At 38.3% G+C, this 16,095-nt stretch overlaps 1 protein-coding gene across 2 annotated transcripts in view; it reads left to right on the top strand.

The window, feature by feature from the left end:
* The window catches only part of TMEFF1 (transmembrane protein with EGF like and two follistatin like domains 1), a 114,532-nt gene that overhangs the window by 80,689 nt on the left and 17,748 nt on the right, over positions 1–16,095 (top strand). For both annotated transcript variants that reach the window (XM_030265830.4, XM_072924436.1), the window contains exon 5: positions 8,335–8,431. In XM_030265830.4, coding sequence (XP_030121690.4) covers positions 8,335–8,431 — 97 coding nt within the window. The remainder of the gene's footprint in view (positions 1–8,334; positions 8,432–16,095) is intronic.

The following is a 16,095-nucleotide window of genomic DNA, read 5'->3' on the forward strand; positions in this document are numbered from 1 at the left end:
GTGCTCCATGGTGCCCTCCACACTTCTTCCTCTCTGGTTATTTCAGCTATGGGACTGTCTGCTGAAGAACTGCATCGTGGCCCACCTTCCTCATTTTCTTTTGGAGGAAGTCAGGATATACTGAGATACAATAATCACCCATGCCAGAATGTTTAATCTCATACTCTTGGATAGGGGTGCTCAAATGGGAACCAAATTCCCTGGGGAGACTCGGTGCCCTATGGGCTAGGTACACTGCTGCTCAGAAGCACGAGGAAACTTCAGTGGAAGTGGAAAAATGCAAAGATGAGTGAGAGAGAACCACCCAGCAAGCAAACATACTAGCTTAAAGTGTGTTTTCTTCCTAGGATCTGCGTTTCCAGATGTTAATCACAGAATCAGTGTTTGCTGTGTTTCTCATACATGCAATTAGTGTGATTGTGTATGCACCAGTGATGCTTGCACACACGGAATGGATGAGCACAGCTGCTTGTGTGCATTCAGGAGGCATTGCAAGTGCTGTGCAGATGCACTGTTCGTGGATTTTTAACTTTGAAAGAAAGTACTGGGAAAACATCCGAGTTGTGCTCTTCAGCTGCTATAGCTCTGCCTGAGGCAGTCTCCACGGCTGAAATTAGCTGTTGGCCTCATGCTTAGCTAAGATTTGTGCTACTGATTCACACTGTTCTTTTTCATCTTCTGCATTTCATTGCAGAACAATCTCATTGATGGTTCTGAACTTGACTTCATGCATATTCTCCCTCCTACTCTCAAACGGTATGATGTTAATGCATTCATTTATATATTAAAAAAAAGAAGACAAAAGAAAAGTAGATTTAGAAACAAGAGAAAAATCCACAATTTTTTTTTTTGTCAAAGATTGTTTCAGACAATATCTTGCCTTAGTAGTTATCACGTACTACAAGAAAAAACACCTAAAGACCACAGAACTTCTGGTTGAGGTTCTCCACAAATCATCTTTACTGTTACAAAAATAGATTTTAGGAAAATAATTTGATTTAGGAAAAGATTAGATTTTAGGAAAAGAATTAAGAGTAGAAGAATTTTTTCAGTATGCCTGAATGAGATGAAGTAATATAATTTTTAAGGATGACACAATTGTCTAGTTGCCCTCTGACATTCTAAATGAGCTATTTCAATTTTCTATGCTCTGTTAGCACTGAGTTGTAATAAAATGACCCCTTTTTCTAATTTCAGTAGTCTGAAACTTCATTAGCGTAATAAAAATTGTAGTTTTGAAACCAAGCAGTTGGTCACTTGTGGCAATGGGTATCCTGAGCCACTTCTAAGAAGAATATATGATTGTCAATTCAGAAATGAGAGAAATTTCAAAATTCTCAATACTCTACCATTGTCCTACAGAAGGCAATATTGGAGAGGCTTTAAAGAGCTCTACTCAGACTTTAAAGAGTTGCCTGGCTAGGGTCATGGCTGAAGATGGTGGGATCCTTTAAATTTGCACCTAAAGTGTGGTCTTCTCTCTATATGCTCATATGAATCATTCTGCAATTTCCCTGTTCTGAAGAATACAGTCATAAAATTAGGCCCTTTGTTTCCTCAATATTTTGTTAGACTTCAAGGCAGAACTGGAGAAGGACAAGGTACAGGCTCAGATTTGTGTTCATCTCTGCCAGTTGTAAATTTCAACACTATTCGGCCTGCTAGATGTATTTCCACAGCATGTAGATTGGGGCACAAAAAAGTAGATTTCCAGCTCACATCTGTGATGTTGACTTTGTGATATAGTAAGGCCTTTGCAAGAATGTGTTGAAAACCATTAGTTACATACACCATTAAAGATCTAACAAACAGTAAAGGCTTTTCAAGCCAGACTCTCAGAAATAAATCACTGCCCTAGAAGAGGCAGGTTCCCTGCTCTAGTAATCAGCCAACAAGGGTGAGATTCCTAAGTGCCCTACTATGCCCATAACATTAATTTTTAATTAATTTTATTCAGTATTTGTATGTGTACCTGAGCAAAATGCCTTTTTGATATTAAAAAAGTTGTAATGGTAGTTAGACAGATGGCACCCAATCATTTCAGGCTTTTAAGCTAAGGAAATAACATGCTTGCAATACATATAGCAAAGTCAATTATTATTAAAATAATTTGTTTTGAATTTCTAATCCCTCTGAAATTTAATAGCTGAAGTATCTTGTGATGAACGTCTAGCAGATTGCATTTAGTAATTAATAAATTGATATACAGTATGTGCTTTTTAGCAGGCTGCCATCTGTTCCTTCCCCTCACTGGGGACAACACTTATCCAGTAATTGTCACACAGTCAGGGTGGAAAAAACACACACAATTTAAAGCCTCGAATATTTTCTATTTTAATTTGTAATAGTGCCACTGATTTGTTTTAATGTATTTCAATATGACTTGCAGAAACTTAATCGTAATTAGCACCCTGGTTAGGAGGTAGCATCACATGTTTTAGCTATTCCTATAATGGTGTGTGATTTAGAAAGATTTAAGATGCGGATTCCATCACTGTTATTGAATACCACTTCAGCTTCAAATAGCCCTATTTATTGCTGTCAAGATTGTATTCTATGTAGGTAAAATTAACACTGAAATAAAACAAGAAAGAATTGCTGTTTTTACAGCAAAGATTCATAAAGGCAGAGGCAGAGGCCCTAAATGTTCAGGTATTCTCTTGGTGGAGACTTATTCTAAGCAGGTTTTTCAGGGATGCTGGAGTATCCTTGGAAGGATGCTGGAGCCAGAGGCACATTTTCCTTCTTGCACAGGATATGTAGCAAATGAGGACAGATTTGTCATATACCCTGCACTGGGCCTGCAGAAAAGGTGTCCAGTGTGTTCATGAAATTGTGGGATACCTCCCTTGGCATCTGGTGCCTTTCTTGTCCTTTGTTTTTTACCATCATCTAACCATGCTTATTTTCCCTCATCCTTACTCTGAAGCTGTTGCGTCTTCCTTTGGAGAAAAAGGAGTTAGCTGCATTTGAAGCAGGACACTGGAGTGAATGGGCACTTGAGTTACCTCCAGAAACTGGAGGTTTCTGCAGTGTGAAAGCTGACCCAGTCTTGCAATATGCCAACTTTTCCTGCCATTATCCACGGTGTCACATGCACAGAAGCAAAGCAGAAGTTCCAGATCTCAGGCGTGTTAAATCCCTAACACCTCATGAGGGAAATCTAATGGTGCACATCCTCACGTCCTTTGCTTATTAAGTGACACGTTGTCATTGTCATAAACATTGTTCAAGCCAATCACCTTGGCTGGGTTGTGACTAGGGAGCCAATCTTCAAACTCCCCTCCTCTAGGCACCGCAGTCATAAGTAGACCTGGCATCCTCCTGTTAAGCCTGTAATGCCTGCTCTTGCAAAATCCAATTCCAAAGGCTGGTGCCTTTACTGAAGCGCACTTGAAGCAGCAGTGTGTGGTCCACAGTGCACATGGAAAGGATCTTTCAGCCATGTATACATCTCTGCTGGACAAAGCTGGGCTTTGCTTCTAAGCCAGCTGCGTGGTTGGATAAGAGAGCAGGACCTTCCACATTGCCAAATAAATACTGCTTTTGCATATGATCCAGCAGCGTGGTCAAGAGAATTCAAGACATAACTTGCCAAAACTTTGGGAGAGCTCAGGGTAGTGTTGCACTTGCTTTAAATATATACTTACAGACAAAATGGGCAGGTTTGCAGCTTTGTTTCAAATTATGGGAACAATCTCCTTTTGCACTCCTAAGTGCATCATTAAAATTGCCCTAAAAGTTAATGGCATGTAGGATAAGTCACTAAGCTCTGGAGTGAATTGCAGTCCTTAATGTGCAGTCCTGTGGACTGCAGTATTTTGAGAGGAATTTCCAGTGCTAGCCATAGTGAGGTAATCACAGTCAGAAATCTTTTTGAGATTAGTTGATCCCATATGACACAGTGAAAATCATTACGATCCCAAACCAGTTAGGAATTAGTTTTCAAGAGGGGCTTTCCTGGACACTCTATCAGGGAATTCTATCTATACATGGCTACTAAGGGGTTCCAGTTCCCCCACCTCTTCACTGGAAACAGTGATAAATACAAATATACAGCATAACTCCCTTTCCAAGCTATGCCTTAGGGCAGACAAAACTTCACCTTGACACAGATGGATGCTTTTGCTTCAAGCTTGATTGAAAGCCCTCAGCAGAAACCCAGCCACACTGGCAATGTAGGAACACACAAATGAGTTGCTGAGGGAAGCAATTTACTCCTGCCCAATTCCTCTAGAACTGCTGTTCATTGGCAGGATCCTACCCTGCAGCTCCTAAGATATAGCTGGCCATCTTCTGCAGTGGAATAATGACTCAAGGAGAAGTGTTAGGGAGCACAGCTCAGAGAGACAACTGGGAGTCACTGATCCTATCTTTGTGCCTTGTTTCTTTTGAAGGACATGGCATTAATGAGGCACTTCCCTGAAACATGTAAGGAAGCTGAAAAGAAAGGGAAAATGAGCTTTCACTCAACATCAAATTAATATGTTAAGAACAGAATTAATCAAGATACCCACAAAACCAAGAATAAGAAATTCTGTAGTCAGCTATACACCAATATTAGAAGCTTGCATAATAAACAAGAGGAGCCCAAATTGCTCATTTGGGCACATATTTTGACCTAATTGTTATTACTGAAACCTGCTGGGAAGATCCAATTGATTGGAATACTAAAATCAATGCCTACAACCTATGTAGGAACAATCAAATGTGGGGGAGAATGGAGAAGGGAGAGGCAACATTTGAAGATGTTTGCACCAGAGAAACATGCTGTTGAATATTAATGGGTTAATATATTTTAACAGGATATAGGTCTATAGGTCTGCTACCAATTCAGGTTGAAAAACAATATTCGTCTACTCTGTGTTGGTGGAAGGACTTGAAGGAGTTGTTCCAGCCAGAACAACATTCATTTTTGCATTAGCTAGGAGGTGGCATGGCCAGGACTCAGAAGTTATTCTACACCACCTTGCTTCATTGCTGGGGGCAGGGGAAGGGGAGGTTTTTTTCGGAAGGAATGTCTCTTTTCTGGTAGGGGCAGCATAGCTACAGCCATGGGTGCTTCAGTGAGCTTTTAAGCATGTGAATCGCTGTCTGTTCTGTGTGCACTTTTGTTATTAATATTGTTGCTGTTACTGTTTGTTTTCTTATCTCATTGCTGTCTCCAGTAAATTGTTCTTGCCTCAACCCATGAGTTTTAGCTTTTGTGCCTCTAATTTACCACAGGGACAAAAGGGGAGGGGAGAGCAGAGCAAGAGAGCAGCACATGATTTGGAGATTCTTGCTGGGGACACTGAATGGGGAGTATCATTCCTAAACCACAATAGGACATCAGTCTATAGTATATGCAGTGTCTAATACTGTTACTGCTAAAACATCATGCAGCTAGTAGTGAAAGATGCTTCTGAATATTGTAGGTGACTGATACACATGAGATCCAGCAAGTTCTAATCAAGAAAAAACAATAGTTGCAATTTTTAAAAAACAACGTAATTTTGAAAGGTAGAGAAAGCAATTTTGAGAAGGGGGGTGGGAGAAAGGAGAGAGAGAGAAAATTTTACATTAGATGATACATAGAAACAGTGAACAAGTAGTTTTGGGCTATGATTCTGAAAATAAAAAGGTGTTGGGACATTCACAGGGAGCATAACTTGAGCTGAAGAGGAAGGGTATTTATGCTGCATGTGCTTGTGTATGTGTTACCTTCTTTTGCTCCATTGCAAAATTGAAATGCTAATAGTGCAGTAAAAGTGCTCAGTAAAGTGTTCTGTTTGCATTTGTAGTCAAGTCAGATAATATAAATGGGGTATGATGAAATGTTTTGCATGCTAGTGGTACCATAGAAGGATATTAAGCACCAAATGTTGAAGAAGTATTTTGTAATCAGCAGGCTTGCCAGATTTGCACTCAAAAGCTTTAAAAATGGGCGGTAAAGAATTCTCTAGGCTGTTGATGATTTTTGTCTCTTTTTCTTTAGTAGAATAATGATAAATATATATATTTTTTCAGAAAAGATAAATGTGATGACTGGGGGGCAACAACCTCTCATTGGCACCTGTGAGAAGCACAGTAGTGAAATAGAAGGTGGAAAAATTAACTAAATACAAAATTAAGCAAGGGAAAAAATACTAATGCCAGTCACTTTGAGATCATGGAAAACCTTTATTGAGAAAATTACCATTTTTTAAACTGATTTTTCCAAGAAAGGCATTTGTACAACAGAACATTTTATTTAAGAGGACCACCACAGAGCCATAACCTTTGTCAGTCAAATGTGATCTTTAATCTCATACCAGTCTAAGTAACTAGAAAGCACAGCATCCACACAGTGCACATCTAATGTGAAAAAATACTGCAAATCAATAGATCATTAAATGTTAAGGAGCAGGTAGAAAATGAGTGTGTTTCTAGAGACTGTTCCTGGCCTCATGACCCCTTCCATTGGTGACCTGGGAGCAAATCAGTCAGCACTGATTTGGTGTGGATGACAGAGAACAGGTCACTGAGCTAACAGGATGCATAAGCAGGCAGGATTTTAATGTCTGAGGACAGTTATCTGTAGCAAGTCCAGGACCTAGGTAATTTTTCCTTGATGTCAGGAAAACATCTTTTCTACAGACTGTTGACCCTGAAAAGTACTCATTGGGGAATAAAGTGGATAATAAAGTAAATATGATTGTCAGTGCAGAAAAATGGTCAAAAAGTAATATGACTGTTGGATGTTTAAAGTGAAGAATGTCACAAATGGTATTTGTCTTTGATGACAACTTTTCTGGAACAATATGTCCAGCTCTTGTACCCATACCTCCAGAAGGTGTCAACTTGCTGACAAAGGGCATCAAGGGTCCTAAGAACAGAAAATGAAGTGGAATTACCATGAATGAAACCAATGCCATTTGTTTAACTTATTCAAACCATAGGGGATCACTTATTAGCATGGAAAAGTGAAATCTGACACTAAAGGACACTTTAAAATGCCAAATATAGGCATAGGAATGTGGCACCTGGAAAGAAGGGGAAATCAATAAGATGTGCATTTGTAAAGATAAAAGCAGATGACCTCTACTGCAACTTGATAAGAGTGGTGATAGAATTTCTATAGCAGGAATTTTGTTTGATAGGTATTAATTTCTGGAAAATGCACAGCATGCTTTAGACAGAAGGTTGCAGGTTCACCTACACTATTCTTCATGGAAACACAGCCCCACAGGTAAGAGGGAGAGATTCCCTGCAGCCAAGATTCAGGGAAATTAGGAAGAGCTGTTGCGGATTTCTTTTTCCTGTTTGTATTTAAAGAATGCAAATTCAGCTGTTTCATTGGTGGTGTTTGATTTACTGTTGCCACAGCACACAAAGCTGCTATGAGGAAAGGAATGGGATCACTTTGATCTCTGTCCATCCAGCAGCCTGGTGCAGTCAGCTGCACACCACCATGATACTCTGATACTTTAAGTGGATCTCGACTCCCTCTGCAGATTTCTGTGGTTCTTTTCCTTCTTTTCAAGTACCTTGCTCTCCTTCATCAATCACTTTCTTAAAAATCAAAAATAGGAGTGGCTAATGGTAGTGAAACAGTAAGAGTATAATTTATTTCTCTTTTACGTGGTGGAGACTTTTGATGTCCATGTCAACAGTAACATTATTGTAGATGTTTTTAGGATCAGAATATTTGAGATAGTGATTTTACTTTTTAGGATACATAGCATTTCTACCAGATAGTGATTTTACTTTTTAGGATACATAGCATTTCTACCAGATTCTTGTTAGAGTGACTTTTTTCTTTTATTCCTATGGAACTAAACAAAGTAGTCTGGAAAATACACCACAGCATATGTGACATATGAACACAGTCTAATCTCATAGTCAGGAATCAAAAAGGGGAAAAAATGCAAGCAGATATCCTTGCATAAGGATATCTGTAATTAAAGACTGTCACAGAAAATAGTATTTAAATCCCCAGTACCTAATATTCAAGGACATCTAAAGGGACAGGGTTTATACATTATCAGTGGCAATTAAGAGTAAATGTGACTGGGATACATGTCAATGCCAGTTATGTGCCTGGTGAAGCGGGAATAAATAAATGACTGAAATAAGAATAAAGGAAGAGCCAATCAATGAACCATTAATGTTTTCAGTGATGCTTTTCTATCACTGGTACAGTTCTACCAACATCCAATTGACTGACTTTCAAAAAGGGAGCACTATTAAGGTTAATAGCTTCAGTATATGACAGCTTTATGTTGACAGTATTCCTGAAAGCAAATGGATTTAGGTAAGCAAAACCAGAGCTTAATTTGAAAGTCATGCTTTCTGTAATTGGTTTTTTTTCAGAGTATGAAGGATCTGGGACAGAAGTTCAGAGAAAACACTCAAAATGTGGAGTTTGCAAATACAGGGCTGAGTGTGATGAAGATGCAGAGAATGTTGGGTATGTAATGTTTTCCCTAACAGTATCACTGAACAAAAGGAGAAAAATGTTAAAGGTACATGATTATCTGCTTGACTATGTTTGTTCTTACTAACTGAAGCTTTAGTGCCATCCAGTAATAATGTGTTTGATATGTGTCTGTAAAGAACAAACCATCTGCAGTTGAAAAGTAGTGGAAGAAAACAACAGTGAGTTGTACTGGAAAATCTTTAGCTAATATTTTTCAAACAAAGAGCCTTGATTTGTTTTATCCTGCCAACAAAACAACTCAAAAACCAAACAAGAATGCAAAATAAATACTGGTTATTTAACCCTGAGATTTTTTTTTCTCTATGTTCTCCTTGTTCATAAAGTGTTACATGCAGTTATTTCCATCCGTGCTAATGTAGGACCTAAAGGTGAAGTTGAACTGGAGACTTGAGCTAGTCAGATCTTCCAAACTCACTGTAGCATTTGATTTCCTAGATGCACACAGGGGAAAATTAACGAAAAATATCAATTCTTGTCAATTAAATTTCAAAACAAATAATCAAGAAACAAGAAGCTTTTAAAGACAATTCATAATGCAGAAACAGATGCACCACATTTACCTGCCCAAGGTACTTGGTTATATTACACTCCAGCTGTCCAGGCTCTGCGTGGCTGTCAGAAAGGGCAGAGATATCATGAAGGAACAGGCTTCTTCAGACAGCTCCACGAGGTTTTAAAGGGTTTTTAGGGAATTAAAAGAAGTCCTGTCTGCTGATGAGGTTTTGTTTTGCAACAGCCTTTGTCCTGGCAGTGGCCACCAGTATGGAATAAGGTTTACTGGGATCTGGGCTGGTGGCAGGTACTGGAGTTGTGGCTGCAGACACAGTGCATGAAGGTGTTTGAGAGATTTGCAAATGGTACATTTTTGTATTCCCAGAGGGACCAGCATCTCAGAATAGCAGTGCCTGAACATCACTAATCGGAGAAAACATCACTCTCCCTTTTCTTGTCTTCCAGCTGGAATCCATTTAATGTTGAAATATGTCTTAATTGCACAAGGTTTTATTACAGGATACCAGCATGAAGACATCTCAGGCAGTAAAGCAGCTTAGCACTAACATTCAGGATGTACATTCAAGATTAAATTGTAGAATTTAAGGGAAAGCAAAATGGTACTAGTGCTCATGAATTCTAGCATGATACTTCACATTTCATCAAACGCCATAGTACTGAAGCCAGCTTGATCTTTCCAGGAGATAGACAAATGAACTAGAGCTGTTTTTTGTAATACTAATAGTCTTTTGGAATATTGCCTTGGTCTGCTTCATTTATGACAGGAAAGATGGCCTAGATTTTATATATATATATATATATATATATATATATATATATATGTTTGCTATGTGCACTGAGATATGCTTTTGGCTTGGGAAAATAAATCCTGAGCATTCAACTTCAGTAAAAGCTTGCTTAGTCTTTCTGCACTAGTAGAGCTGGAATTCCTGCAGCTATATAGTAACTGTAAGAAAATTAGGATAAAGCTGATGGGAGCAGATTTATTATCTACATCCTACTCATATAAAATGAAACCAGTTCCTGCTTCTTGACAACAGGCAGAGAGTGCTCTTTTGCCTCTAAGATTTCTTTAATTAGTCCTCATTAAAAAAATAAGTAGAAACAAGACCTTTTATGTAAAAAACTTTATAATATCCACATTTCTAACTCAAAAGTTAGAAAATATTCCTATGTAGGCTATTTGCAATTTATTGGATAATATTTTTCAATTCTATACAGGAATTTAATATAATTTAATTTTTTCCCAGTGCCTTTAACCATTAAAACAGGCTTCAGTGAGATTCACTGTTTAACCATAGGTAAATCAGGGTCTGTTAACACAGATTGCCTTCACAAGGTTGGTTTTGACAAGTCACATAGCAACTCACAAAATTGCTAAAGTAGAATATAGGAATTGGCATACTTTTTCATAAAATCAAACCAGCTATTTACCTGGCAGAAACAAGATGGGATTGAAATCTTCTTTTGGGAAACCTTAGTAGAGCACCCCTTATAACTGCTTTTAACATCTAATTCTTATTCTTCTTATTCTCTTTACTGCTGTGTTTCAGTGTGGGTTTTGACATCATAAAATTATATCATGACATACAAAGTAACTGGCAACACAAATATCTCTCATAATGTATAAACACTGCTAGTTAGAATTATCATTTCATTCAAATTTCACGAGATTACAAAGACTATCACCCCTAATTCTAGCAAATCACAATATTCCCTAATTTCGTAAAAATATTCTGGTTTGATTTTCCTTTTTAAGACATAAGAATGTCCACTGGAACTTTTTTGAATAGTGTGGTAATATCTACTGAACCACAAAGAAAAAGTACATCTAGTTCCATTCATGTAGGTTTATTAGGCCTGGACAGCCCTTGCTTGCATCTTGTGGTGTTAAGACACTTAATAGAGTGATCCAGGTGATAACAGAAGACATTCAAAGAAAATTTTGCTCCATTATGGTAACTACATGAGTTAGCTGAACTGTCCCCTAATGTTAGGTAGATCATCTCAAGCCATATTTATGATACAAACAGTAAATGCACAGTAAGGAATTTTTTCAACTTCTTTTCCAAACTGTGCAATCTGAGACTTTACGAACATCAGCTCCTTCTGCTCTGACTGCTCTTGAGAAGTGTAAGAGTATCTCTACTCCTCATTTATCAATAAGAAAATTAATTTATGGGTAAAATGTTTAGTGAATTGGTGGGAAGGGTGCCACACATGCCACTGTATGTTGAGTGGTTGGAAGGAAATGAGCTGGGATTAATGAGGAATCCCAGGACCTGCCAAGAGGCCAGCCTCAATAGCCTAGGGAGCAGAATAGGCAAATTTTTTCCCAATAATGGAAAAATCCTGCTAAAGATGATTTTATTCCCTGAAGAATGTGGTTTGTCTTTTGGGTCTGGAAAACTGTGAGATCCTTTGCAATAAGTGGTGGCACCTGATAATTTCAGTGAAAACTGTAGGGGGATCCTTACAACAGAGAAGCAGAAGTAAGACCATTTGTTACTTCCTTATTTTTTAAGGTTGAACTTGCAGGTCCATAGAGTTATCTAAGCAGGTCCTTTCTTCTCAGAGGTGCACAGTGATATTGTGAGGGGCAATAGACACAGGTCAAAGCATGATAAATTTTGTGTTGTCATAATGGAAAATGTTTCTGCCCTGAGGGTGGCTGGACACTCCAGCACCGTGTATGGTTGTGGAGATGGTCTGAACTTGATCAGACACAGCCTTGGGACCAACTTCAAGCAGGGGCTGGGACTAGATGATCTCTACACATCTCTTAAGCCTAAATTAATCTATGAATCCGTGTAATTACCAAATCTTGGTGCATTTTAATAGCAAAGTTAAAGAAGAATTGTACAACTGAGATACGTGCCATATTACAAATTAATGATGTGAATTTTTTGTTGCTCTTAAATTGTATTTTCCCCTTTGAAAAAGTTACACATTCTTAGTTTTCATGCTTGGTGTTAAAGCATTATGGCTATCTCTTGATCAAAAATGGTACATATGCTTTTATTGCAGTAGATCACATGTAGTCTGAAGAAATCAGGCTTTGCATGGGGTTTTTGATTTGTGTCTTCATTTTTTTTTTTTTACTTCACAGAAACATTATCTGTCTAAATCAAAAGTGGTAGCAATGCATAGTAAACTGAATGCAAAAGTATAAACAACTTTATAGTTTCCACTGCCTCTATAAAAAATTTCAATGTAGATTCTAGGTCGAGATATAGAAATAAAGTCTGAGGAGAGGGTTGTCATAAACAGAACACTTGGAAAATTTGTATTCAGCTATATGCAAATCAGTACATTAATTCTTTATCTAAACTCTGAAAGTAATCAGGTTGAGGAAGCATCACAGAAATATATTTCTCCATATTTTTCTCTTTTTCTTTTTCATACAACTTTTAGGTATTTTAAAGAGTTGCTAGTTTGTGGTCAGTCTTCTCAAGTCTTCTTGTAGATGAAATTGTCTGAAATCACTAGTCTGAAATTGCATAAACACGTAACATGTCATCTGCCTGAACAGTGATTTTCTATAGGTCTGAGGTAACAGGATGCAAAGAAAAGGATTCACATGGTTTGGGTGGGACTTCCCATCTAGTGACAAAACTGAAGCAGGTTGTATATATCATGGGAAAAGCTGCTTTCTGACACCATTCAGTCAGTGTCTGCCTTTCTCCTCTGACTGTCAAATGTCTCTCTGGCCAAAAGCTGCTTCCTGTTTGTTGAAAAGACAAATAAAAAAAAATACATTTTGCATAGTGATGCAAAATTGTGCACAAGAGGTTGGTAGACTTACACTCTTGTGGGAGGAAGTGGCAAGAAGCTCACAAACATAGGTAGTATGCATGTAACTGTGTTTTCTTTTGGAATTTTGAATTAGATATGCAGTCATGTTAAGAAGTGGACACAGAGGGGTCAGCACAAAGCTTGTGGCCGTCTAGAGCTGATGGGCTAAATTCTGTAAGCCAGATCACAAACACACATGGTTTGCACCTGACTTTTTCTTAGTACACAGTGGGTTTTCAGTTCTACTGACTGTTCATGTGATAACCAGATCATTATATCAGTACACAATCAAAAGATCAGATCTCTAGAGGGTCTGGGCTCCCTCCCTGCACTGCAGCCAGGGATAAGTCATTCGTGTGAACTCAAGGACTTCTGCAAGAGATCTGACCATCTCCATGAAGAAAGATTTCACAGCTGAGTGTATCTGTTCAAGGGCTGAACTTTTCTCACTTTGGAATCATTTCCTCATGTTCAATCACAGTTTCGTTCCTTGTGACTTGCACCTGTTGTCTTTCACTCCTCTTCATGTACCTCTAAGAAGAGCCTCACTCTCATCTTCTCGATAACCCCTCTTGGGTTGTTGGTGAGAGCAGTCACCTCCTTAGCCTTCTCTTCTCCAGGCTGAAGAGGTGCAGAGCCCCCAGCCATTCCTCACAGCAGCCCACACTCCATCCCTCTGCCCATCACAGCCTCTCCAGCTTCTCAGAGTATTTGCTGTTACTGGGGACTCCGAAAACAGGACAGAGTGTTTCACATGGGACATCATGAGTGCTGAATGTAGGACAAGAGCCACTTCCCTTGCTCTGCTGGTGACCCTCCTGTGATGCAGGCCCCCAGCCTGCTGGTCCACCCACAATCTGTCCTGCGGCAGTGTGACGGATATCCTGTCATCTTCAGACCTCTGGAGGTTTGGAGGTTTCTCCATCTTGTGAAGGCCCCACTTGAGTTGTTATCTTTTTTTTTTTTTTTTTTTTTTTTTTTTTTGTCTTTGATAAGGAAGTCATTAACTTGAAAATAGCCTCACTGTAAAAATTCATATTTATCATGTTCTCAGTTTTACCTCTGTTTTTTTTTAACAGAAGAAATATGGAAATTGAATTCTGGCACATTCAGTCTTTTTTTTTTAATAAGTGTACTATGCTGTCAAAGATATGTTTTGACTTATAATGTAGATTTTCAAGAAAGATTGACAGCTGATCCCCAAGTAGACCTTTTGAGATTAACATTTTATGAGATTTACTTTGCAAAGCAAAGGTACCTCAGCAATATATAAATTCAACTGGCCTATAATTTGCATAGTGTCTGTTTTCACAAAGGCCAAACCAGAATTTCAGAACTCTCAGTATTAACAGCTAGAAATGCCAATGTGGATATTATAAAGTCCTAGTCTCTGCCTTGTCTATATAATTTGTCCTCCAGGGAAAGATTTGGCCTGTTTGAAGCCTGGCATGCAAGTTTTTACCTTCCTCTTTTGACCACCTTTTCACTCAGCTATCTTTCTTTTCTTTTAATTAACATTTTAGGGTATGATATTGTATGTAAGTATTCATAAGAAAGGGTATCTAAATCCTGTGTAAATGCAACTCACAGCTTTCTGATCCAACAGAAGAAAAAATCCTAAGTATTTGTGCGCAAAACAAACAATTCAGACAATAGAGAAAATCAACCTAAAGAAGGGATTAAAGACTGTGTTGTAGGATTATGAACTATGAAAATATTGATGCTAGATATTCTGATATGATAGGAGTAGCATAATGGTCTTTTCACTATATTGGCTATTAAGAAATTGAATAGATCCTTGATGGGTAATAATCCATGTCTGGCTTTTTAATGTATATTTTTAGTGATCTTTGCAGCAGTGTCTGCCAGGTCTTTGAAGGTTCCTATTATGTGAGGGTGGAGGGAGGGTTAGGCTGCTTTTGAGAGAGCAAACATCAGTTCACCATGTATGCTCTGAGAAGCTCACTGCAGTAAAGACTATATTTCTTCAGTGGTCAGAGAGAGCCATGCCATGAAAAAGGGGAATGTAGGAAAAGGGATGTCTGGAAAATAGGTGAAGCTTATGGTATTCAAAGGGTGTTCTGGATTGCTGGGCAGAAGTAAAGACAGAGTGCTAAAGCCAGGCACAAAGAAGCTTTGTAGAATTGAATTTTACTTCTCTTGTGCTATAAAGGGATTTTTATAAACACACCAGAAACCTGATGAAGATTCAACTCTAGTCAAAGAGGTAGAAAAATCACTTTGAAATCCAGATTTTCTTAGTTCAGGTTTCATCAGGGAAGAACTGCACACAAGGGAAGAAGCATCAAATGAAAGGTAATCCTTCATTTGGCATGGTTATATTCTTAACTGCAATTTCAACACCCCTGCTATTTCAATTCACCTAAATTTATTCCATCAAGCTTACCCTTATCCATCTGTGTGCATTTCACACACTTTGTTTTACTCTAGTGTTTCCATTTTACATTTGTAAGCAGATGTGCCAATGAATTGGTGAGTACCTGAGAATGCTCACTGTTGTCAGCTACTGGGAAGGGATAGCAAGCAGCACTCCCTGTGAGGCCAGGCCAGAAAAATACATTTGTGAGAAATACCCAGGTGGGCATAAATGCAGCAGCCTGATCTGTTGGTTGGGAGTGCCAGTCCCTCCCAGCAGCCAAGCCTGCTCCACAAGTCAGTCATGCTTTTCCTTTCCTTTTTTCCCTCCTCTCTTTTCTTTGAACCTACCAGGGTTTTTAAGCACACAGAACTTCCAACAGACCACATACACCTTGAAGCCTGATAACAAAGGTAGCCTTAAAATGTGTTCTGATCTCTGGGGATCTAATTAATTTACTAATAGCAGCAAGTGCTCTTACAGCCTGAGCTTGTCACTTCATTTTATTAAGCACGTTTATTTTGTTACACCTAGTAGCCCCTAAAAAAAAATGAGTTGTACATCCTCATTTCTTGCTTATTAAAAACCACACAAAAAATCTGCTTGGTTTAATTATATCACTTTGTACTTTCTTGAAATTCAAATGCTTTTCTGTTTAACTAATGGTGTTAATGAATGATAATGCATCAGCTCTCTGATGACAGGTGACAAAATTCAGATACTTTCTCTGTATACCCTAGTACCTCAGGAAAACATCTGAATATATCCTGTTGACTTTCCTGGGCTAAGTAAGAAAAATGAACCTCCTCCAGAAAGACATCAATCTAGAGCATTAACTGTTTAAATTCTTTTGGTTAAAACCAATTGGAAAGTTATAGTGAAGAAAATGTTTGTAGGGCTCTCACTTCTTTTACTCCAGTTTGTCTTTTACAACAAGATCTTCCAGCAA

Source organism: Taeniopygia guttata, chromosome 2, assembly GCF_048771995.1.
Source record: "Taeniopygia guttata chromosome 2, bTaeGut7.mat, whole genome shotgun sequence".
NCBI classification, from domain to species: domain Eukaryota; kingdom Metazoa; phylum Chordata; class Aves; order Passeriformes; family Estrildidae; genus Taeniopygia; species Taeniopygia guttata.